Source organism: Sinohyriopsis cumingii, chromosome 3 (genome assembly GCF_028554795.1).
Source record: "Sinohyriopsis cumingii isolate HCF-2022 chromosome 3, ASM2855479v2, whole genome shotgun sequence".
Classification (NCBI taxonomy): domain Eukaryota; kingdom Metazoa; phylum Mollusca; class Bivalvia; order Unionida; family Unionidae; genus Sinohyriopsis; species Sinohyriopsis cumingii.
The window spans coordinates 145,377,355-145,405,310 of record NC_142963.1 but is presented as its reverse complement, the minus strand read 5'-3'; the positions used below and the strand labels follow the sequence as shown (position 1 = coordinate 145,405,310).

The 27,956-nt window shown below is 33.2% G+C and overlaps 1 protein-coding gene across 6 annotated transcripts in view; it reads right to left on the bottom strand.

Moving 5' to 3' along the window:
* LOC149804074 (leucine-rich repeat serine/threonine-protein kinase 2-like) overlaps positions 1-27,141 on the bottom strand; it is a 327,016-nt gene extending 299,875 nt beyond the window's left edge. For 4 of the 6 annotated variants that reach the window (XM_089953980.1, XM_089953981.1, XM_089953986.1 and 1 more), the window contains exons 1-3: positions 26,901-27,141; positions 16,111-16,405; positions 6,803-6,891 (exon numbers count right to left, since the gene is read on the bottom strand). In XM_089953980.1, coding sequence (XP_089810106.1) covers positions 6,803-6,891; positions 16,111-16,345 — 324 coding nt within the window. In that variant the 5' untranslated portion in view covers positions 16,346-16,405; positions 26,901-27,141. The remainder of the gene's footprint in view (positions 1-6,802; positions 6,892-16,110; positions 16,406-26,900) is intronic. The other 2 variants (XM_089953985.1, XM_089953983.1) reach the window with 1 other exon arrangement.
* Positions 27,142-27,956: the final 815 nt, after the last annotated feature.

The window sequence follows — 27,956 nt, the reverse complement described above, 5'->3', positions numbered from 1 at the left end:
TAGTGGAAGCTTATTCCACAGAACTGTACCAGAGTATTGAAAACTCTTTTTAAATTGCTCTGTTCTTGGTTTTGGTATTAGAAGGTTTCCATGTGATATTAATCTCAACTGGTATTGTGTTGAAAAAGGCCTGAATAAGTCTTGAAGATACTCTGGTGCAGTTCCATGTAGACATTTATATAAAAGAACTGCCTTGTGAAAATCTATCCTGTCATATATTGTGAACCATTTGAGTTCTGTAAATAATGCTTTTGAGGGATGATCAACAGATGCATCTAAAATTACACGTGCTGCTCGTTTCTGAAGTTTATAAATCCTGTCAAGCTCAGATTTGGCACAGTTTCCCCATACATTAGAACAATAATCCATTGTTGGAAGAATATACGACTTGTAGTATAGATTGCAAGTTTCCATAGGTAAATATTTCTTGATTCTGCTGAGAAGGGCAATTTTGGATGACAGTGTTTTACAAAGCTTATCAATATGGTCATTCCATAATAAATTAATATCTACAGACACACCTACAAGCCTTTCATGTTTGACATTTTCTAATGGATGATTATTTATTGCAAGAGACAGTTCTGGGTTCCCTGACTTGTGTAGCTTTTGAGATGTCCCCAAAATCATACATTTTGTTTTACCTTCATTAATTACCATCCTATTTTGTTGTGCCCAGTTTTGGACTCTGATAAGGTCCGAGTTTAATTTCATTTGGATAACTTCAGTATCAGAACTAGATGTATACAAAGTTGCATCATCTGCAAACAAATCTGTGTTTGTGGATTCATTATTTAATGGTAGATCATTGATATAGATAAGAGGAGAGGGCCCAAAACTGAGCCTTGAGGGACTCCTGAATGAATAGTGCGAGTTTGAGAGCTAATATTGCCAATGCTTACTTGTTGAGACCTTTGGTTTAGGTATGATCTAAACCAGTTTAAAGAAGGATTGTCAAACCTGTAACAGTTCAACTTTTGCAGCAGAATTTCATGATCAACAAGATCAAAGGCTTTCTTGAAGTCAAGGAAAACAATCCCAGTCATATGTCCATTATCCATTTCCTTCAGCCAAAGATCAATTAATTTGGTAAGTTCTGTTTGGCACGAGTGGTACTTTCTAAATCCTGATTGAGCTTTATGAAATAGAGAGCATGTTTCGAAAAATTTATAGACCTGAATGGCTACATGCTTTTCAAATAGTTTTGACAATACAGGTAGAATTGATATTGGTCTGTAATTTCCTGGATCCTCCTTTTCTCCTTTCTTAAAGATACGTGTAACCTTTGCACATTTCAATGTTTCTGGAAAATTACCACTCATTATACTTAAATTTATGATATGCGTTAGTGACTTTGTTATTACTGGTGCAGCAATTTTAAGAATTCGTGGACCAATACCATCCAATCCAGAGGATTTATTAATATTAACCTTAATTAGCATATCAAAAACATCAGCTTCACTAACATTAGCTATTGAAAAATAATTATCATCAGGAATTTTAGCTCTTATAAATAATAGCAGAGCATCAAGTTCAATTGGGATATTAGTCTGGTTCTGAATACTCGTACTGGAGATGCTTATGAAGAAATTGTTGAACATTTCCACAATGTCTTGTACAGATGTTGCTATATCATCATTTTGCTTAAGTCTAGGGGGAAGACAACTGTTCTTGCGTGGGTTCAGCTCTTTTAGATGCTTCCACAATGTTTTGGTACTCTTACTTTCATTAATAGCCTGTTTATAGTAGTTCTCTTTTGCCTTATCTATCAGGTGCTTAGTTTTATTTCTCCACTTTCTATAGCTTTTCATGTCTTTTTTCTTGTGGAAATTATCTCTTAGGTGCCTAGCCTCATTCATCTCAGGGGTAATCCACTTGGGTGTAATTTGGTGTTTAACCCTTTTTGTTTTAATTGGGGCATGCTTGTCTAAGGCTGCACTGAACATCTGATACCATTTGTCCAAGGCAGTGTTGACATCAGCTATAGTGCAGACTGATTGGAAAGGTTTGCAAACTAAATCATTTAAGAACATTTCCTCATCAAACTGTTTGAAGTCCCTGTATTGAATTTCAATGTGTTGGCCATTTTTAGATGATTTCAGAACATGTCTAGTTATACAGACTGGGTAGTGGTCACTCAGTGCATATACTGGTACCTTAATTTCACTTACATTTTCAGGTTTATTAGTATAGACCTGATCAATGATAGTAGCACTTTTATCCGTTACTCTAGTTGGGGTGTTAATTAAAAGAGTAAAGTTGTAAGTTTCAAAACTACTTATCCATGTTAATGGTGGAGTTTTCATATAGTCAATATTAAAATCACCTAATATGATAATTTCTAAATCTTCCTTAAGTAATGCTTTTTGAATTTGAACCTCAAATCTATCAATCCAATCAGCTGTGGAACTAGGTGGCCTGTAAACCGAACATAAGAGTATTGGCTTTGATTGGGCAAGGGTTACTTCGATCCAGATACTCTCTACCCCAATAGTCTCTAGATCAACACGTCTGTTATAACTAATGGAACTGTCTACATAGAGAAGAATACCCCCATCCCCCATGGATTCCCTATCTTTTCTTTCAAAGTTGAACCCCTGTATTTGGAGAGCCAAATCATCAGTATCGTCGGAAAGAAAGGTTTCACATAGACCTAGAATGTTGACTGATCTAGTTTGCTGTAATATTAACTTTATCTCATTCAGTTTAGGAATGATGTGTTGAATATTTAGGTTGATTACTTGCAGACCTCTTTTGAGGAGGCCAAATACATGACAATTTTGATCAGAGGATTGATCTTCAGACAAGGCAGTATGCAATGTATTGTTTTTAGACTTGACAGATTTCTTTACATTGCCTTGATTATTTACATAAACATATGAAGAAGATAACATACAAGATCCATCTGTTGTACCATGACCACATGTAGTGGATATTTGAGAATGTTCAATATGAGACTGATTTACATACATACAAGAAGACATTGACATATTAGACATTTGGGGGGCCTCAGAGGGAGAAGTAACTTGAACAGTATCACACAGTTGTTTCCATGTTAACAAGTTGCACTTTGTACACAAATCAGATAGTGCCTGAAACCTGTTTATAGAATTATAATTATTGCATTGAAAAGTATACACATATTCTAATGCATTTTGTTGCTGGATATGTGTTGCATAGGCCTGTACATCATAGCCTTCTACCTATTGGTATGTGCACAACTTTTGCTTATGTCCTAGTTCGTTACAAAGATGGCAGCGAATCTGAATGTATGTGATAAGATTCGCGGGTGAATACACGGTGTTGATACTCTATTCATGCTATACATAAGACATAAGACATGTATATATAAACAGTATACACATGTGTACCAATCCATGATTCTCTAAATAAAGTAAATTATTATATATGCCTTATCTGTTTTCACTACATGTGTATTTCCCATTTAATATTCATTGATTTAAGATGGTAAATGTGCCAATGAAGCACGTATTTTACTGCCCACATTTATTACCTTTCCCCCCACAAATTAGTTGGGATACATGCATAATTTTCTTCAGCTAACTGACCTGGTTGCTTATAACACGGTTTGGTTTATAACAAGGCTGGGTTCTATGGCTTGAACTACCATGTAAATGCGGGATTACACTGTACTGTGTTTCTCTAATGATGCTGAAGAAGTCATTTATGGTAAATATATACTGTATTTCTCTCATGATGTTTAAATAGTCATTTATGGTAAATATATACTGTATTTCTCTAATGATATTTAAATAGTCATTTATGGTAAATATATACTGTATTTCTCTAATGATGTTTAAATAGTCATTTATGGTAAATATATACTGTATTTCTCTAATGATGTTTAAATAGTCATTTATGGCAAATATATACTGTATTTCTCTAATGATATTTAAATAGTCATTTATGGTAAATATATACTGTATTTCTCTAATGATGTTTAAAAAGTCATTTATGGTATATACTGTATTTCTCTAATGATGTTTAAATAGTGATTTATGGTAAATATATACTGTATTTCTCTAATGATGTTTAAGTAGTCATTTATGGTATATACTGTATTTCTCTAATGATGTTTAAATAGTCATTTATGGTAAATATATACTGTAATTCTCTAATGGTGTTTAAGTAGTCATTTATGGTAAATATATACTGTATTTCTCTAATGATGTTTAAATAGTCATTTATGGTAAATATATACTGTATTTCTCTAATGATGTTTAAGTAGTCATTTATGGTAAATATATACTGTATTTCTCTAATGGTGTTTAAGTAGTCATTTATGGTAAATATATACTGTATTTCTCTAATGGTGTTTAAGTAGTCATTTATGGTATATACTGTATTTCTCTAATGATGTTTAAGTAGTCATTTATGGTAAATATATACTGTATTTCTCTAATGATGTTTAAGTAGTCATTTATGGTAAATATATACTGTATTTCTCTAATGGTGTTTAAGTAGTCATTTATGGTAAATATATACTGTAATTCTCTAATGGTGTTTAAGTAGTCATTTATGGCATATACTGTAATTCTCTAATGGTGTTTAAGTAGTCATTTATAGTAAATATATACTGTATTTCTCTAATGATGTTTAAGTAGTCATTTATGGTAAATATATACTGTAATTTTCTAATGGTGTTTAAGTAGTCATTTATGGTAAATATATACTGTATTTCTCTAATGATGTTTAAGTAGTCATTTATGGTAAATATATACTGTATTTCTCTAATGATGTTTAAGTAGTCATTTATGGTAAATATATACTGTATTTCTCTAATGGTGTTTAAGTAGTCATTTATGGTAAATATATACTGTAATTCTCTAATGATGTTTAAGTAGTCATTTATGGTAAATATATACTGTATTTTCGCCAATGATAAGCCTTCTATTATGAGGCAAACCTTTCTGTAATGAAAGATGGGTTTATAAAATAAGTGATCTCTAAAGTGGGAGACAAAATGATCAGAAATATATATTATTTTGATGTTGAGAAAAGGTAACTTTTGATCAGGGAGTTGCCTTTTAATGCATATTAGTAATTTCCACTTTGTCAAATGATTTTGAGGTGATACCCACACCCATCCCCAGTGTAAGATGGCTTTGAGTCAGTATACCCTCTTACTATCTAACAGTTTTTCCATGTCTTCTCAAAAACCTAATCTTATTTTGATTTCCAATGATTAGTTTTGGCCAAATTTACTTCTGCATACACATTATAGATTTGCAAAAGATTTCAGACAATAATTTGATCTGTTAAGTGCTCTTTTTCTGCTGATTTTTCTTTGGTGAGTTGACCAGAAAGATAACAGACGCATGGTCAATGGACAAAGGCCAGCTGTGTGGAAATAATGTTGAACAAGTTTGGTGCCAAATACATTGTTGACCCTGCATGAGAATAAAGAATTTTTTAAAGAGGTTTTTCTTTGTCTAAAATGAATGGTATTCCTTTTATATATACCATAGGAAACTGAAATAGTGTTTTCAATTCTATTTGTCATGTGGACAAGTTTAATTTTATAAACTGTTTTGTTTACATTTGAGGGCATTCCATAGAGCTGTAAGCTTTAGGTACAGATTTCAAAGCAGCATGGGGTGTGTGCTCCTCGATGGAGGTATACAGAGCAGATTTAGACAGGTAGGTCAACTGGCTACCAGTGTTTAGGAAGTGCCCTGGTCATGAACTGTGGTTTTGCACTTACATTTGTTACGCAAACAAGTTAATTTTTCACCCTGTATATGACAAGTTACTTTTCACATGCAGTTCTTACAGTTTCCATTTGACTCATCACAATGAAAGAAAACTGAGATACATCGGTCTTTGAATTAGTACATTACTGAGCCATTCTGAAATATTTTGCACATCTGCAGATGTCTCACTCCTTTAAGACCACCTTCCTTTAAGACCACCCTGTCTGCAACAAGAAAGTGGACTAAGAAGTAGTGGCCTTTCTAGGTGTGGATCACACAGATGTGAGTAAAAATTACATACAATAAAATGGTGTAACTAATTTTTAAATATGCTATATTGTCAATTAAAAATCACATACATGTGATGACAAATTCACCAACAATTGTATTTGTAGAATCCTTACATGAATGAAATGAAATAAGATAAACTATCCTGTCTAGTTCTCTTCCTTAAACTGTAACTCTTGACACTGTCTTTTGCATATTATGCATTTGTTACTTCTTTAAAGAATACTTTTAATAAGACAAGATATGAAAGCTAAAGAGTTCTCTTCCCATAACACTCTCAAAAACAGAAAACTCAATGTACCAGTAAGTGAAAGCATTACCATTTTGTTCCAAATTAGTAAAAGTGAAAAGAAGCAATGGATGATAGTGGTAAATATGCAATCTGAATGCATTGCTTAGCTTATATGTGAAAAAGTTGACATGACAGAAGAAATGCAAAGATGAATGGAATGCAGATATAATGCACATATTGAAAAGGGAATGCAAATGAAATGTGGAATGCATGAAATGTAAAAAATTGCAAATGAATGCAAAGAAAGTGCAGAATCGGTCAACTTACCTGTTTCAAGGTTTTGTAAAAAAATGTGTGACTTTTTAAAACTTTTAATGCTGCACTTACAAACTGCTGACAATGCCAATACTGGCACTGAAACGTCACAGAAATTTATTCCCATGCCTTGCCAATCACAGGCAGGATGATGAGGAAAGTGATACCCATGTCTTGCCAATCACAGGCAGGAAAGTTGGGAAAGAATTATCCATGTGTCACAAATTACAGGTAGGACAATAAGGAAAGAGTATACCTGTTGTATATCCGTCCTAATGATGTGCCTCATCACAGCAATAACATATTGGTGTATGTGATTGTCCTCAAGGTATTCATGAACTGCATCTAAAAGTTACAAAAAGAAAACTACATTAGTGGTTGTTGAACACAGTTGCAGTGTCTGAGTAACCGATAGCTCCACCAGTTCAGCATAGCAAGATGATCACTGAGGTAGAAAAAAAGCTGAAAATCCATAGTTGACCTGGGCAACTTGAAATTCTAGTTGCCAAGCAGATCTGCTGCTTGCCCATAAAGTACTGCATTTTCCCCAATATTGCTGTAATGAAAATTAATCAACTGTTGTAAATATATAATCAAAACTGAATACAATATTAGTAACTCACTATCAGTATTACCATCTGAAACTATCACAAGTTTACAGATCTGTGCAAGATCAGCATATAAAAGACAATCAGACATTTTCTTTTTTGACAAGTCTTGTTGTCCATCAGCTTTCTGAGAAATGGACACCCTTGAACAGAAGTTGACCCATATTTTATATTGATTGGAGTTTGCATCAGTAAGGTTTCCATTATTGTTAATCTGACACTATTAATCTCATGTCCATACTGTCAGGTAAGGTTCCCATTATTGTTAATCCGATACTATTAATCTCATGTCCATACTGTCAGGTAAGGTTCCCATCATTGTTAATCTGATACTATTAATCATTTGTACATACTGTCAGGTCAAGTTCCCATTATTGTTAATCTGATACTATTAATCTCATGTCCATACTATCAGGTAAAGTTCCCATTATTGTTAATCCGATACTATTAATGTCATGTCCGTACTGTCAGGTAAAGTTCCCATTATTGTTAATCCGATACTATTAATGTCATGTCCATACTGTCAGGTAAAGTCCATATTATTGTTAATTTGATACTATGAATCTCATGTCCATACTGTCAGGTAAAATTCCCATTATTGTTAATTTGATACTATTAATCTCATGTACATATTGTCAGGTAAAGTTCATATTATTGTTAATCCGATACTATTAATCTCATGTACATATTGTCAGGTAAAGTTCATATTACTGTTAATTCGATACTATTAATCCTTTGTTCATACTGTCAGGTAAAGTTCCCATTATTGTTAATCTGATACTATTAATCTCATGTCCATACTGTCAGGTAAAGTACCCATTATTGTTAATCCGATAATATTAATTCTTTGTCCATACTGTCTGGTAAAGTCCATATTATTGTTAAGCCGATACTGTTAATCCCATGTCCAGCAACAACTGCAATTGGTTTAATTATTTAATCTTGCCATATTCCTTTAGCTAAAGTTATCCAAAAGAAACAATTGTCACATGTTCTACAAGAAGTTTCCGTGTTTTCAACAGACCTATCAGAAAGCATAATACAAGATCGTAGGCATTCAGTATGTAAAGCCAACGATGAAAGAAACGGCAACCGTATGTTAGTGTGTAGACAAAAGATGAACATTAGCAAAAAATAACGTCAAAACCTTATCAGGTTGTCTACAGATACATTCTGTGTATACTTGCTTATAAATCAAATCCAGCTGTAAATGGCATTGACCCAAATCTGCCATCAAATAATGTGCTGTCGAGTCTGGGTCTATGCAGTTTGTTAGGAGTAATAGAAATAACAAACACAATAGACCCTGATTTGCTGGCATATTTATGTGACTGCTGATAAAACTGTTTTTTTTGCAGTTGGACTCGACTTATAACCCTGCATAAATGGTATGTGAATAAACAACCTAGGTGGAATTTTATTTGTCTAGGTGAGTGCTTTCTGCATAAATGCGCCTGGAAATGTTTTCCTACAAAATCCAAGTCTAAAGCTCTTAAAAATAAAATAAACATACAAACTGTGGGAAATTTTAGAAAACAGGTCATCAATATATGAACAGAAATATGCCCTGACAATTTTATTTGTACAAGTTAAGTGATTTATGCATAATCAATCTAACAAGCTAGCCTAGCCAAGATGGATGAATTAACATATTGATAGGACCAAAAATCATCACTGCAAATAGGAGAAATCCATGCATTCAAGGACATGTTACAATGGACTGATAAAACAGAAGAATTCTGAGAATGAGAAACATGCTAACTGTGCATTCAGCTTCAGGAGTAAAATCATAACATAAAACTTTCAAAACATAAAATTTAAGGTTTTAAGTAAAATATATTTTTGTCCCTGTTGTTGGGGTTGCAATGGTATTAAAACTTTCAATTAAATTAAAAACAATGGAATTAAGGTTCAATAAAAAATATTTTTTTCAACTTCCCTCTTGTTTAGTTTCATTGAATAAACAAAATTTAAAATAAAATATCTCCAAAATCCAAACTCTCTCTATAACAGTAAGCCCATCTTCTCATAATTATTCTTTATATCCATACACAGAAGTATGTCTAAACGAAAACTAGTTTTGATGCTTTTGAGGTCTAAATGAAAACTAGTTTTGATGCATTTTAGGTTTTATTTCATGTTTCTTGCAAGTTTTTAAATCAAACTCTTAAAGGCTTTGACAAGGAAGTGTGTACATGCAATATTTTAAAGAAATTTGTATTATTCATTGGGGACTGGGTAATTGGACAACTCAAAATTTATTACTGCAACAATATAAGATATATGTTTAATTATTGGTATTCATTAAAAAATAAATTATCAAGCCACTAATTATTTTCTTAAATATCCAATTAGGCTCATCTCTTTCTTTTCCATTTAAATATCCTAAAATTGGTCTCAAAATGAATATTTTCTTTCATGATTGTGTTGAGATGGTACAGATACACCATATAATGTAAAAAAATACGTAGAAATGCCATATCTTATACAAATAGTACAGATATGCCATTCAATGTACCAAAAAGTACAGATTTATTACACACAGCACAAAAAGTACTGATGTACCATACACTGTACACATTATTTTAAAGAAAAGGATAGATATGCCTCATTGTACAAAACGTACTGATGTACCATACATTATACAAAATGTAGACGTACCATAGTCTATAAAAGTAGTGATATACCATACATTGTACAAATAAAATTGTGCAAAAAGTACAAATATACCAAACACTGTACAAAAAGTACTGATGTACAATGCATTGTACAAAAGTATTACAAAAATGTATAGATTTATTGCATAAAATGTACACATATGCCATACAGTGTACAAAAGTATAGATGTACGTTATACTGTACAAAAAGTACTAATGTACCATACATTGCACAAAATGTACTGATGTATAATATATTGTACAAAAAGGAACTTTTTGATACTATAAACTTGACTCGTATTATAGAGTTCCTGAAAGCAGTGAATATTTACTCTAAGCTCTAACTTAAGCTATCACCTTGTGCAGTTTTATGCAATATATATAACGTCCCTTTTTAATACCTTTTCATCATTTTTCATTAACATACAACATTTACATCCCCAGTTGATCGAGAAGCTTTATTTTACACCGTTACCATCTTACCATTTTAATTTAAACTATTTGTGTTTTATATCACTGGTTGATATGAGACTTTTTATAACTTTTAAAAGATTATACATATAACATTTTGTTTGGCGCCAAATAGCCTAACAGTGCTGATGCGCCATTAAAAATAAAATCAATCAATCAATCAAACAAAAAGTAGATATACCATATATTGAACAAAAGGTACAGATATGCCATGCATAGTACAAAAAATACTGCTCAAAAAAGTACAGATGTACCATACATTGTACAAAAAGTACAGATATGCCATACGCTACAAAAAGTAATAATATACCATACATTACACAAAAATATTATACAAAAGTAAGGATTCATTATACATTGTACAAAATGTAGAGATTTACCACACATTGTACAAAAAGGTACAGATATGCCATACACTGTAAAAAAAAGGTACATATATGCTATAAATTGTATAAAAAATACAAATAATGTAGTATCAGAAATTTTCATGGGAGATCAACTTTGTGGTTTTCATTTTAGCCCAGAAACCATGAACTTCATGACCCAAGAAAAGATTAACCACATATGATGATGACCCGCACACTCCACTCACCATTTTCTTACTGTGTTTTCTTCCTAGAGATTAACAAAGCTATTAGTAAATCAAAGTCAATACTGAAACCTGGTAATAAAACACTATTTGATAAATGTGCTTGTTTTATTCTAACCTTTGAAAAAATAGTAATAAAATACAACTTTTTACATGAGTTTGTTTTATTCGAACCCTTTGAAAAAACAGTTATAAAAGCATTTTCAATGCATAACAGTTGTGAATGTGTGATTTTGATTCTTCTTTGTAATCTATGTTGATTGTCAAGTCTAGTGGCTGAAGCTGTTCTGTACACAAGGAAGGTACAAACAAAGGAGTAATTTCACTGTCTTTCTATTTAGTTAGCATCTTTTGCATTTTGGTAGTGCTGGCTTCCTTTGATGCTGTACTGTACTCTGATGAAACATGGTATAAGTGAATGATTTTGACAGGTGTTTTGTTTGTACTCATAGAGGTGGTAGTATCATTTTAGGGTTGTAGTCTTGTCAGCTTCTGCTTATGTTATTTACTCTGACTAAAACAGTGTAAGTATTGAACTTGTCAGGTCTTTGGCTTATGCTCATCCATATTGGCATTGGCATTATTGATTCTTTGTTTTTCTTTATTTTTGGTACTCAAAAGTATTCAAGATAAGGCACAATAAGATAATTAGCTACTTATACTTTAACTCTCAAACATAAAATAATGAATTACCAATGAAAATGTCTTTTTTTTTTAAAAAGCTACAGAAATGAAGCCTGACAAAGTTAAATGATCCAACAGTATACCACATATTGTACAAAAAATACTGATACAGTATATATTTACAAAAACAAGATGTACCATGTGTTGTGCAAAAAATAATGACAACATACTGTACAAAAAATAGATGTACATCATACTGTACAAAAAGGACATATTTAACATAATTAAAACAGATACTGATGTATCATTTATTTGTTTTCAACTGATAAATTTTGGCAAAATATCAGTTAAAATTTCATGTTATTCTTAAAGGAAAACTGAATTTAATATTTGCAAAGTTTTGATAAGAAGCAAAGGTCTGTGCAATATAAAAACAGAAGCACAGTCACTTTGTGGGAAAAGGCAAAACTGACTGTGTTGCACAAAGGTGAACTTTGTACAGTACATAGGTTCACCTTTTAAATTTGGTTCTGAACAAATACCATGTACTGAATATTATTATTATTATTATTACATTATAAGATTGTTTCATCTGAATGATACAACAAAATTATAAATTACACCTATCTTGTTCTCTCCCAAATTTATGTTCCACACAAGATTACTGTATCCTGCTCACTTTAATCCATCCTATATGGATTATCCAGTTGCTCATTTCATCGATACCAAAACAGTCAATTAAAGGGAGAAGCCAGTAATGAACCGGAAATCAAAAGAATGTATACATGGCTATTCTTTGTGACCAATGAATTGAAACTTCACCTGCCTTTACAGACAAGTTTTGAATATTAAATGAACCCTGGCCATAATGAAAGGGGACGTAACTCATATCTCTTCTCAAAGACAAACATTTCTCTTCAGAGGATATAGCTTTAATTTCAAAGGCAACAGTCAAAAATGTCTATCTATACCTGTCACACAAGCAAAAAAAGGTGGCTTCCATTTCTTCTGTGACAACACAAGTACTTTTCCCACCATCTAGCAAACAAACAGCTTTGACACTAATGATAAAACTGTTTTGATTTACAAAATCAAAGTGATTTAAGTACAGTGAGTACATAAGAGATAAGAAATGTTTGCACATGATTTTCCTTTATCTAGACATTGCCATCCTCATGAATCAAAGGATTGGCATATATGCACTTGTGACTGCTTAAACCTGGGAGAAACCATTGTTTGGTTAGGAAATACTGGAAATACCTGGCCACTGGCTGTTGAAGGCAGGTGACAGTTAGAAACAGAACATTTATACAAAATTTTGAAGAGGGGGAATTAGAATAGCCATTGTCAACAGGTGATCACTAAGTAAAGGTGACTGTCAGGACAGGTTTAACTGTTCTTCTAATAATCAATTATAATTATTTAATCTTGTTTATCAAAGAATGTATAGGGCATGAAAAATGAAAACAAAATGTTAGCATACCCTTTGTACCTATTTGGTATCTGATAACACTCTAAAGTATAAAATTTATGAGTATCTCATGACAACTCTATAGTCTTAAAATAGGTAACAGAAAAGAGCGAAAAACAACAAGTTTTATAAAAGTCAACAAATAATTTATTTCCCTAAAATACAAACTGAATTTTTTTTTTAAATAACTTACAGTATTTCAAATTAAGTACCCAAATAATCCTACAATTTCTAACAAAAGTCTTAAAGAACAAAGTTATGAATAAACTTTAGTGGTATTCCACAATAAATCCAATGCTGTAAGTGTTGATATGCCTTTGATGGCCTGTGCTGTAGTGATGTGCCAGCAGTCTTTTGTTGTATCACAATAATAAAATCTGAGAATACATCCTTATTTGAATTTCACTATAATCCAAGTCCCTATTTCCATGAATGTTCTTTTTGAGCACTTTGCATTTCCAGAAAAGAAAACTTGAATTAAATAATTTGCATAAATAAACACCTGCACAAAGGAAATACTGGACACAACAATAATGCAACTGACTCTGCTCAGATTGTACAGCACGAATGAATAATTTCTAGTAAACAAGATTATATAGTCCTCTACCTGACCTCAGGTTACAATTAGCGTTTTCTAAAAATAAAGAAAAACCATTACCTAATGTAAAATTTCAATCGGGAATGTTCCAAATGTTTACAAGACAAAATCTTAGTTATAATCTGAGGGTCTCTTACTAAAATTATAATATGAAATGTGGTAAACAACAGGTAGACCCAGTATTTCATGGGGAATTTCAAATGTACTTGACTAAGACTGAGATAAACATGTTGTTTACAAAACCAATATCAGTGATTCAGGTCAGTTAGAAAACTAGTTTTTGGACAAGGTCATGTCTAAAATACAATTATCCATAGCAAATAATGAATAAAAAATTCTAACAATGTAAATTAAATATACATAATAGTAAGCATCAGATCTGAGTATCTGAAGACATCAAAGTATAAGTTCTATGAGTATCTGATGACATCTATGTATAAGTTCTATGAGTATCTGAAGACATCTAAGTATAAGTTCTATGAGTATCTGAAGACATCTAATTATAAGTTCTACAAGTATCTGAAGACATCTAATTATAAGTTCTACGAGTATCTGATGACATCTATGTAGAAGATTTATGAGTATCTGATGACATCTAAGTATAAGATTTATGAGTATCTGAAGACATCAAAGTATAAGTTCTATGAGTATCTGAAGACATCTAATTATAAGTTCTATGAGTATCTGAAGACATCTAATTATAAGTTCTACGAGTATCTGAAGACATCTAAGTATAAGTTCTATGAGTATCTGAAGACATCTAAGTATAAGTTCTATGAGTATCTGAAGACATCTAATTATAAGTTCTACAAGTATCTGAAGACATCTAATTATAAGTTCTACGAGTATCTGATGACATCTATGTAGAAGATTTATGAGTATCTGATGACATCTAAGTATAAGATTTATGAGTATCTGAAGACATCAAAGTATAAGTTCTATGAGTATCTGAAGACATCTAATTATAAGTTCTACGAGTATCTGAAGACATCTAATTATAAGTTCTACGAGTATCTGATGACATCTATGTATAAGTTCTACGCGTATCTGAAGACATCAAAGTAGAAGATTTATGAGTATCTGAAGACATCTAAGTATAAGATTTATGAGTATCTGAAGACATCTAAGTATAAGATTTATGAGTATTTGAAGACATCAAAGTATAAGTTCTATGAGTATCTGAAGAAATCTAATTATAAGTTCTGAGTATCTGAAGACATAAAAGTAGAAGATTTATGAGTATCTGATGACATCAAAGTATAAGTTCTATGAGTATCTGAAGACATCTAATTATAAGTTCTATGAATATCTGAAGACATCAAAGTAGAAGATTTATGAGTATCTGAAGACATCAAAGTATAAGTTCTATGAGTATCTGAAGACATCTAAGTATAAGTTTTATGAGTATCTGAAGAAATGTAATTATAAATTCTATGAGTATCTGAAGAAATCTAAGTATAAGTTCTATGAGTATCTGAAGACATCTAATTATAAGTTTTATGAGTATCTGAAGACATCTAAGTATAAGTTTTATGAGTATCTGAAGAAATCTAATTATAAGTTCTATGAGTATTTGAAGACATCAAAGTATAATTTCTATGAGTATCTGAAGACATCTAAGTATAAGTTCTATGAGTATCTGAAGACATCTAATTATAAGTTCTATGAGTATCACACTGCTCCAGTGGCCTAGTGGTTAGAGCGTCCACCTCAGATGCGGGAGGTCGTGGGTTCGATCCCCGGCCGAGTCATACTAAAGACTTACAAAAATGGTACTAACAGCTGCCTCATTTGGCACTCAGCATCAAGAGGTTAGTGTTAGGACTGGTTGGCCTGGTGTCGGGATAATGTGACTGGGTGGGACATCATGCTACATGTCTGCGGCATGATGCCCCAGTGCTAGACATCACTATAAACTGCCACACTGCAGACATCATAGCGATATGACTGAAAAATTGTTAAAGCTACGTTAAAAATCCAAATCACATCACATCACACATCTATGAGTATCTGATGACATCAAAGTACTGTATAAGATTTATGAGTATCTGATGACACTGTAATTATAACATTTGTGGGTATTTGATGAAACAAAGTATAAGATACATGAGTATCTGATGACAATTTAGGTATAATATTTAAAGAGTATCTCATTAAACTGTATAGGATTTTGAGTATCTGGTGACACTGCACGTATTTGATTTATGAGTATCTGATGACACTGCAAGTGTATGATTTATAAGTATCTCATGACACTGTAAGTATATGATTTACGAGTATCTCTTGAAACTGTAAATATCTATTTTTTGAGTATCTGGTGATACTGTAAGTATTACATTTATAAGTATCTGATGACAGTCTAAAAAAAAGAATTTACAAGTATCTCATGATGCTGAAAGTATAAGATTTATGAGTATCTCAGGACACTGTAAGAATAAGATTTATGAATATCAGATGATACTGTCGACATTAGATTTATGAGAATCTGATGACACTGTATGTAAATTATACAATTTATGAGCAAACTGAAAATCAACGCTACTTACCATGTTCAAAAAGCTCCTGTAGCTTAATCAGGGCCACTTTTATCTCATCTGGTTCAAATGACTGCTGCAATACTAGCATAACTCGCTGGATTTCTGTTTGATCGACTTGGAGTTTTGGCCATACTTCAAAGTCTTTTATTTCCTTGCTTGTGAGAGGACTAAGTGGAGGGGAGTCATGGCTACTGTCGTGGCTTCTGATGGAGTTGATAGGGTCATCATTTTCCTTATCAGACATTTGTATGCAACATTAGACAACTGCTGCTAGACGTCTTAGGTCACATCATAATTTTCCATTCTGCATGAAAAAAAAATAATTATCAAAACTATCAGACATACTTAAAAAAGAAGAATCCATCAAGGAATTTGGTTTATTAATGTTTATTACTATGAAAAGTAACATACAATGTGAATCAAGCACATCCTGAAACCAACTGTACTACAATAGCATTTACTGAACTGAGATGTTTATCAAAAGGAAAGACTTCCTCATTTAATTCAATTACAAATATCTGAAAAGTGGTATTACCGACACAGCATAAAGAGCAACATTGTCAACTGAAAAGTGGTATTACCGACACAGCAGACAGAACAAGATTGTCAACTGAAAAGTGGTATTACCGACACAGCAGACAGAGCAAGATTGTCAACTGAAAAGTGGTATTACCGACACAGCAGACAGAACAAGATTGTCAACTGAAAAGTGGTATTACCGACACAGCAGACAGAACAAGATTGTCAACTGAAAAGTGGTATTACCGACACAACAGACAGAGCAAGATTGTCAACTGAAAAGTGGTATTACCGACACAGCAGACAGAACAAGATTGTCAACTGAAAAGTGGTATTACCGACACAGCAGACAGAGCAAGATTGTCAACTGAAAAGTGGTATTACCGACACAGCAGACAGAACAAGATTGTCAACTGAAAAGTGGTATTACCGACACAGCAGACAGAACAACATTGTCAACTGAAAAGTGGTATTACCGACACAGCAGACAGAACAAGATTGTCAACTGATATGCAGCATATCTTCTATGATAATGTTGATCCTATTATTACTTTAACTCATCAAATTATTGGCATATTTGCATGCAATAACATTAATCTAACCATAATATTCTTGTCATTATGCCATAATTTGCAGATAATAACATCCAATAGTATCACCATATATTCCTGGTATATTTGCAGATAATAACATCCAATAGTATTACCATATATTCCTGGTATATTTGCAGACAATAACATGCAATAGTATCACCTAAATTCCTGGTATATTTGCAGACAATAACATGCAATAGTATCACCTAAATTCCTGGTATATTTGCAGACAATAACATGCAATAGTATCACCATAAATTCCTGGCATATTTGCAGACAATAACATGCAATAGTATCACCATATATTCCTGGTATATTTGCAGACAATAACATGCAATAGTATCACCTAAATTCCTGGTATATTTGCAGACAATAACATCCAAAAGTATCACCTAAATTCCTGGTATATTTGCAGACAATAACATCCAATAGTATCACCATATATTCCTGGTATATTTGCAGACAATAACATCCAATAGTATCACCATAAATTCCTGGTATATTTGCAGACAATAACATCCAATAGTATCACCATAAATTCCTGGTATATTTGCAGACAATAACATGCAATAGTATCACCTAAATTCCTGGTATATTTGCAGACAATAACATGCAATAGTATCACCTAAATTCCTGGTATATTTGCAGACAATAACATCCAATAGTATCACCATATATTCCTGGTATATTTGCAGACAATAACATGCAATAGTATCACCATAAATTCCTGGTATATTTGCAGACAATAGCATGCAATAGTATCACCTAAATTCCTGGTATATTTGCAGACAATAACATGCAATAGTATCACCATATATTCCTGGTATATTTGCAGACAATAACATGCAATAGTATCACCTAAATTCCTGGTATATTTGCAGACAATAACATGCAATAGTATCACCATATATTCCTGGTATATTTGCAGACAATAACATGCAATAGTATCACCATATATTCCTGGTATATTTGCAGACAATAACATGCAATAGTATCACCATATATTCCTGGTATATTTGCAGACAATAACATGCAATAGTATCACCATATATTCCTGGTATATTTGCAGACAATAACATGCAATAGTATCACCATATATTCCTGGTATATTTGCAGACAATAACATGCAATAGTATCACCATATATTCCTGGTATATTTGCAGACAATAACATGCAATAGTATCACCATAAATTCCTGGTATATTTGCAGACAATAACATGCAATAGTATCACCATATATTCCTGGTATATTTGCAGACAATAACATGCATTAGTATCACCTAAATTCCTGGTATATTTGCAGACAATAACATGCAATAGTATCACCATATATTCCTGGTATATTTGCAGACAATAACATGCAATAGTATCACCTTATATTCCTGGTATATTTGTAGACAATAACATGCGATAGTATCACCATAAATTCCTGGTATATTTACTGACAATAACATGCAATAGTATCACCATATATTCCTGGTATATTTGCAGACAATAACATGCAATAGTATCACCATAAATTCCTGGCATATTTGCAGACAATAATTTGTAACAGTCTCATAATATCTGAAAGAAAATAAACTCTTATCTCCAGTGCCAAAAGAAAATAAACTCTTATCTCCAGTGCCAAAAGAAAATAAACTCTTATCTCCAGTGCCAAAAGAAAATAAACTCTTACCTCCAGTGCCAAAAGAAAATAAACTCTTATCTTCAGTGCCAAAAGAAAACAAAGGCCTTCATTCCATTACCTATTGACTTACTTGTTACATTCAATCCCTACTTGGCAAATGTAATATAATTGTAACATAATTTAGGGGAATACCTCTGCAACAAACGTGACCACAGTTTTCAGACTCCAGGAAAGAGTGTAAAAATAATTCTTGATCAGCAAACAGTTAATATCTGGAAAGGTGTCCATAAAATTTGCCCCCATTTACATGAGCAACATTTTCCAGCAAAGAGAATCTACTGATACACCTATTTAAGATCATTACCATTTCACACTTTCAAAATGTTGAAGACAAAGGATGAGCTTTTCCAAACTAGCTTTCAATTTTGAGGTCATTGTATTAACACTCCTCAAGATCAGGTGCCTGTATTAACATTGCTCAAGATCAGGTGCCTGTATTAACACTCAAGATCAGGTGCCTATATTAACACTCCTCAAGATCAGGTGCCTATATTAACACTCCTCAAGATCAGGTGCCTGTATTAACACACCTCAAGATCAGGTAGCTGTTTTAACTCTCAAGATCAGGTGCCAGTATCAAAACTCCTCAAGATCAGGTACCTGTATTAACACTCCTCAAGATCAGGTGCCAGTGTCAAAACTCCTGAAGATCAGATACCTGTATAAACACTCCTCAAGATCAGGTACCTGTACTAATACTCCTTAAGATCAGGTGCCTATATTAACACTCCTGAAGATCAGGAGCCTATATTAACACTCCTGAAGATCAGGTGCCTGTATTAACACTCTTCAAGATCAGGTACCTGTTTTAACTCTCAAGATCAGGTGCCAGTATCAAAACTCCTCAAGATCAGGTGCCTGTATTAACACTCCTGAAGATCAGGTACACTCCTCAAGATCAGGTGCCTGTATTAACACTCCTGAAGATCAGGTGCCTGTATTAACACTCCTCAAGATCAGGTACCTGTATTAACACTCCTCAAGATCAGGTACCTGTATTAACACTCCTCAAGATCAGGTACCTGTATTAACACTCCTCAAGATCAGGTACCTGTATTAACACTCAAGATCAGGTGCCTGTATTAACACTCCTCAAGATCAGGTGCCTATATTAACACCCTGTCATGAGCAGGTGCCTGTATTAACACTCAACAAAATCAGGTACCTGTATTAACTCTCAAGATCAGGTACCTGTATTAACACTCCTCAAGATCAGGTGCCTGTATTAACACTACTCAAGATCAGGTGCCTGTATTAACACTCCTCAAGATCAGGTGCCTGTATTAACACACCTCAAGATCAGGTGCCTGTATCAACACTACTCAAGATCAGGTGCCTGTATTAACACTCCTCAAGATCAGGTGCCTGTATTAACACTCCTCAAGATCAGGTACCTGTATTAACACTCCTCAAGATCAGGTGCCTGTATTAACACTACTCAAGATCAGGTGCCTGTATTAACACTCCTCAAGTTCAGGTGCCTGTATTAACACTACTCAAGATCAGGTGCCTGTATTAACACTCCTGAAGATCAGGTGCCTGTATTACACACCTCAAGATATTAATTCAGCTCTAGGTATCTCTACCTTCCACAATATCTGTATGATGCATGAAATACTAAATATGTTACTCCAATCCACCTCCTGTTTTCACAACTGAACATTTACATAAATAGTTAAGATATCATTTATCTGCTTTTATCTGCATGTTTGTGACTGTGTTTGTGTGTAAATATACTATCTACCTGTATATATGTACATAACAGAAGGCCTCAATGTAGATTAGTTATTTTTATATTGAGTCACCCATGGACAATAATAATAATAATAATAATAATAATAACAATAACATGTATTATTATTGTTAATTAATTAATTAATTAAATAATTATTTAATTAAAAGAATTCCCCTCCCTAGAGACAAGCTAAATAAATTTGTTAAAAATTAATCGGTGGGCTTATTATGAGTCAAAAATATCCCAAGTACAGTAACTATTTGCCAACATTCTGTAAAAATGGGGAATGGGGTGGGGGAAACATCTTTTAAGCATGAGCTTATCATTCAATAAATATTAAAATTACAGGTACCAATTAATTGTTAATATTAAATGTACTTCCTGAATGACTTCATCGCTGCACATAACAAAGTCAGGCATTGGAGCCCTTTAAATATTGTTCCCATGGCTACTAAAACTAAACAATTGGCTGTTTCATTTAGCAGGCTTATGCAGTGTCATAAGAACTCAACCCTGTTTAAACTACCTAACAGCCTTTGAAATATTTTTATTCAACCTTTCTGACCACAATGCATGTATGATAAAAATTATATTCTATATACAGGCAAAATAGATATGCTTAGATTTCATACATAGTCAAAATGATCAAAAATCTTGAATCATTAAACCTATTTTACCAGGTTGTATTAAATTCAAATGAAATATACAGTTGCAAGAGAACACTGAAACTTAGCCATCAGACACCAGATCATCTCATTAATACGTACAAATCTGACATTTAGTACAGAACATATTCTAAGACCATAATGTTGTTATGCTTATTTACCAAAACTGAGAAAAATCTTATCAAAATTTGGTGTATGTGATGGTAACAGTCTCAGCCAATTAGACGACTGAGTACTTCATTAATCTGCATTGCCCATGCTCATAACCAACCTCATCCAGGATTTTGATCTGATTAATAAGTTTAATAAAAATCTCAAAAAATGAAGCATTGTTAGAGCATTGACACATTCAGTCAATCAGATGCAATATCATCTAATTAATACAATGATATAAGCCTATTTAACAGGCTTAATCATATTCCAATCAAAAATATAGAACAGGCTCAACCAATCAGATCAAAGATTACCTCATTAATATGCAAAGGTTTTGCACATAACAAAACTCATGCAACATCAAGATGGTATTAGCAAATTAACTAAGACTAATCAAACTCAGGTCCTAAATACTATTTGTCAAGTGATAATAAGCTCAGCCAATCAGATTCAATATCACCTCATTATTATGCCTAAATCTTGCTCCTAATACAATTCAAGAGTGGCAACAAGAAACTGTCGAAAGACTGACCAATTCCTGAGGAGTGTGGAAAAGAGATGACAAGCCTTATCAAGGACAGAGAGATGAATGGTCTGATGCATGGTAGAAGTGTGGAGACAAACACAACAGCAACAATTCGTGTACCCATAACAATGTACTGCAAAGTCAACTCAATGCACTTGCTTGTAGCTCTGGCAAAAAGACAATTATCTTCTTTGTGTATTATTCAAGTCCTGTATGTTTGTGCTTATTTCCAAAGAAAATAATACATCTCATGAAATATTTTTTAGGGTGTGACTATATGGTAGGTAAACAAGAGACTAAAGTGGGCCTGAGACACTCACAAAGCTGACATTTAATAGCCAAACACTAGAGCAGTTGGCCAAGAAATCCGGATGAAAAGGATACTTTCTGTAGAGATTTTTCTAATACTGCTGATTGCATATTATTTTACGAAAAAAAACTGTTGCAGGGTTTCTCTATTTTTTAAATCTTCATCCATATTTAATGGCACATCAAAATAATTTTTCCAATATTGAAGACCTTTAACCCAAGCTGCTTTCAGTCAAAGTTGGTTTAATTCTGTTCAGTGGGCTTTTAAATGATAAGGTAAGCTGTCAAAATATTTGTCTTTTTATAGAAATGGCAACCATATTCGGTAACAGATCTACAGCACTGGAATAAATATAAATGGCTTCAAGCTAGAATGCTCTTGTAATATTCTTTTGAGCAGCTCAGAGATGTTCTTGCATTACTTGTACAAATATAAAAGCCCACTGTGCCTGGTGTTTTCATTCAAATTGTTTTAAAATTCTATTCTGCTGTTGCTGGGAAGAAGTAATTTAGTGATCTTATTTTATTATGAATGTCATTATATATGATGCCTGGTTGACAACATAGTAAAGAACAATTAAAACCCTCTTTGTCAGATTGCTTTCCATCAACTTTAGTCAAATTATTCAGGTGATGTAATTGAAAGGCTTTCTATTTTAAGTAACAGAAGGCAAATTTGCCCACAGGGTAAAATCATGTGTATAAAATTGAAATCCTTCAAGGTAGAGTGCTTTATGTCAAATTTTGTCATATGCTGTTGAGTGCTTTTTGGCAAGAAGTAACTTTAAGTTTTTTTTCTTCACTAGTATAGACAGCCTTGTTTGATGGTGGCATGGCTTCTTTTGTATCAAACAAAGCCCTTGATATTAGGATGCTGTCAGGTAAATTTGGTGATAATTGGTCCAATGTCTTTTTAGATGGTTTATGCTACATTTGGTTATAATTAATCCAATGCTTTTAGAGATGCTGTCTGCCACATTAATGGGCATGATTGGTCGAGAGGTTTTTGGATGTTTAAAATGTCATATTTTAGTAGATGATGGACAATGCACTATGCAAGCCAAACGTAGTACCATACCACAAACTCACCTGGTCTTATGGCCAGTTTGGCTAAAGAACAAAAAATATTTATTATAAGTTTCAGCTTATTCCAAGGTAAGAAAATTTGCAAACTTTTGATATTAGAAAACATTCTCTGTAAAAATAAAGTGCTAAAATTAAGATGCAGTGACAAAAATTTAAATATATTCATCCACATCTGCTTACATACGTTTAATCTCATTCAGCTTTTAAAGAATTTTAAATCATTACATTTGTTAAATTATCTTCATGAAAAATGTTAATCAGATTAAATTATTAACATAATCTTGATCTCTGTATATTTTTTTTACTGAAATCAGATACACTGCCAGAAAATACCAAACCCAGCAACCACAATACTTTTTCTAACCTGAAAACAAAGAAGTTACAAACCAAACAATGCATCAAAAACCTGCCCACATGTCAAAAACAGCAACATAAATAAAGATAGATCTTTTCTCAATGGGTCATTGATTATCAAAGGATTTAGCACAAGAGGATTATATAAAACAAATTTAAAATCTCAACGAGGTGCAACAATAATGGAGAAAATATTGGAAATGGATACGTCTCCATATCATGTAATCAGTGGAAATATGATTACAATAATGAACAAACTCTAAGGACACTGTAGACTACAGTAATGCATGTGGTCAAAACACGCAGAGAGCAAAATAATTGTCTTAGGTCTACTACCAAGAATCAATGTACCAGTTTCTTCAACGACTCTGTTGGCCTAGTGGTTAGAGCATCCTCCTTGGATGCAGGAGGTCGCAGGTTCAAAACCCGGCTGAGTCATACCAAAGACTTATAAAACTGGGAGTAGCAGCTGCCTCACTATGCATCATGTCCCACACAGTCACATTATCCTGACACGAGGCCAACCAGTCCTAACACTAACCTCTTAATGATCAGCACCTAGTGAGGCAGCTGCTTGTACCATTTTTATAAGTGTGGTATGACTCAGCTGGGGTTCAAACCCACAACCTCCCTTATCCGAGGCAGATTCTCTAAGCCACTGAAACAAATGATCCTGGGTGACTTTAATGAAGGATCCTCCTCAAAAAGTTTCTTCAAATTGTCCCAAATAATTGATAAACTAACGAGGATGACTGAAAACAGTGCTGCACTAATAGATCTGAAAATGTTAGTGAAATAAAATTTCCTATTTATACTATAAATGACTTACCAAGTTTGTATAACAAGACACTTTCCCCTATCTGTCATCACACAAAAAAAAAGGAATGAGACTTCAGAATGTTTTACTGAAAAGAGTTCGTTATGACTTAGCTCAAATACCTTTCAATGGCATTGATAACATTTTTGACGTTACCGCTGCCTTCAATTTGTAGTATGAACTTTATACAATGTTCTAAATTATAAAGTACCAACGGAAAAAAAAAAGTCAAGCATCACTTTCAACCTAAATCTATTTAAACCAGACTGTAACTTAGTAATCCTGATTTAAACCAGACTATATACTTAAACCCAATTGTAACTTAGTAATCCCAATTTAAACCCAATTGTAACTTAGTAATCCCAATTTAAACCAGACTGTAACTGTAGTAATCTGGATTAAACCAGATTGGAACTTAGTAATCCTGACTTAAACCGGATTGTAACTGTGGTAAATACAAGAGTTCACAATGAGCTACAAACTGCACAAGATATTGTAAGCAGAAGTGATCACATCAAAAATCAAAACAAAAATGCCATGTGGTATGGATGATGTGGGACCAAACATCCTACAGTTTATGCACAGATTATATCAAGGTCTGTGCCTACTTCATGAACCTTTGTATTAATTTAGGTGTCTTCCCAGATAAATTTAAAAGACTGTGCTAAAATTATTCCTATTTTTTTAAACAACGATGTAGAAGTGATCCTGGAAATAACAGACCCATTTCTAAACTACCAGCCTTGTCAACAATAATTGAAAACTTATGACAATGAACAGCCATGCTTCCATAAAGAACATTCATGTCGAATATAACACGTCATGAATACATATATAAAATGTTGTATATTTATTATATACCTAAGTGTGAGATACAGAGACTTACTGGTGAAATAATTTTCATATTTTTTTATTCCTATATTTTCACATACAAAAAATGTATTCTTATATTTTCACATGTCAAAATATAGGATTTCCCATCATGCCATGCAATGTTCTATTGTGGGTGCTTACCAAAGCTGTCTCTGCAACAACAAAAACAAGTACTAAGTGAGCTAGAACAAATAAATAGAAACTGCCTTACATTTCTGATATGGAAATTAATCTTTGATCAAGTAAGTTGACCATGTGCCTTTCATGTATCTATAACTTTATTTCCCTTACTATCAACCAACCCTACCATTTTCTTAATTTATGTATATTAATATGATCAGGCTATGAAAGTGGGGTGAATTTACAAAATGTGGGCTACTGTGTTGTGCTGAAGAGTGTGTTTACTGTTATAAATTTCTATTCTGGAGCAAGTTTAGTATTTAATAAAATGAAAATTTTCTTTTCTTATGTTCATACCCAATAGATTTCATCTTGTGGTATAAAAAACTATTTATTTTTACTCGTGGCTTCACTCACTAAAATATCACGTTTTTGGTACCACTCAATGAAATATATCCATCATTAACGCAGGAAAAGAAAATATCCTCTAGGCATAAAATGTGATGAATATATAAAATGTCATATATGTATCAAGTGCAGACACACACACACACACATAAATATATACACATACATACATACATGCATACATACATACATATGATTTTGTTGTTCTTTGTTCTTGTTTTGGGCTTAACATCATTTTTCAGCGTGTTTAGGTGACTCATGTTGGCCAGTATAACTGGTGAAGGAAGAAGCCAAGAAACCCTGGTAGGTACCATCCACCCACTGTAAGCTACAGGCAAGCTTTCTCACATGCCCACATTGACCGAACTCAAGTCTACTCAAACCCACACAGATGTAGGTGAAATGGCAGTGATTGGTAAAGGCAAGTGCTTTAGACCATCTCCGGGGGCCCCGAGTGGCCGAGTGGTCTAAAGCGCTCTCCGTTATGGATCACTGCCATCTCACCTCTGTCTGCGTGGGTTCGAATCCAGGATTCGGCAAATGTGGATATGTGAGAAAGCATGCCAGTAGCTTCTCGTGGGTCGGTGGTTCTTCCCGGGGTTTTCCCGGGTTCTTCCTCCACCATTAATACTGGCCGCCATGCATAGCCTATTGTGTGCTGAAAAATGGCATTAAACCCTACAACAACAACAACAGACCATTTCCCAATTCTGACTACCTCTCTCCAGTTCCATCAGTAGTGTTGTTTTCCTGTACCTGAATTCAGAAAGCTGGACTTAACTTTAGTCTTGATTTTGATTTACACCGCTTAACTCACATATTTCACACTATCTCAAGTTATGACTTTACACAAGGTACACACTATACTAAAACTATTACAACTACAACTCTCTTTCTAAATGACTTCCTAATGGTAAATATCTAACGGCATTTCAATCTTCTCGGCCTTACCTCAACACTACAGCAGATAGTGCTATTGTACTCTCCACCTCTGTTTACCTGTGCAAAGTGAAGTAAATTCTGCTAAATTGTAGCCAGGTGAATAAATGTGAAGTTACCAGTCCACCCATCCGTATATGCAAATACAAATCATAACTCCACCTAAAACTCAATATTCCAATTAACTTGAGTACGTTTGGTTTACTCGTACACACAATGCTGATAAAACTGCCGTAATTACACCAAAAATCTTGTACCTTCAACAGTATCTAAATGTAACTGAAGTGACATGTTATCTTTTAAGAGCTGGTTATCTGATTTCTTCCTTGTGTGTGTGTGTGTGTGTGAATATATATATATATATATATATATATATATATATATATATATATATATATATATGCACACACATATATACATATATATACACACATGCACACACACATAGTCAAAAGGGTAAGAGAGCTGGGTACACACAGGTAAGGCAATGTAAATCACAGAAAAAGGGGTTTGATTTCTTTTAGGGGATCAATTATAACTCTAAACTGTATGATAAATTCTTTCTTAATGTAAAATTCATTACATATTATCAAGCATCTTCCTGTGGGATTTAGGACTAGTGCTTTCTACTCTGTTTTGGTATGTTTGTAACTAGCAATAATAACTTTTATGTACATACTGTTTACTTTGAGGAGAATTAAGTACAAGGTCACCTATTGAGCAAGTCTGCACCGCATGAATGCCTAATTATTCACAACTGAATTCCATGCCATTCTGGGCAATATATTGCGCTTAGTCAAGAGGTAATGGAGGTTAGTTGCTAACCTAACAATGTATTCCCCAAGTTGGGGATGAATTACAGCTGTCCAATTTGCATGATAATATTCTTCTTTATATGCATGTAGCAACATTTTTTCCGAAAGGATATGTTTCATGAAAAACAAAAAATATCACCCATTGAATAAAATGAATGGCTGATCATTTCTGATAAACTACAATCATTAAACTTCAACCAGTTATCAAAACCACTGTTGATAAATTTATCTTTAACAAATCATTAAATCAATA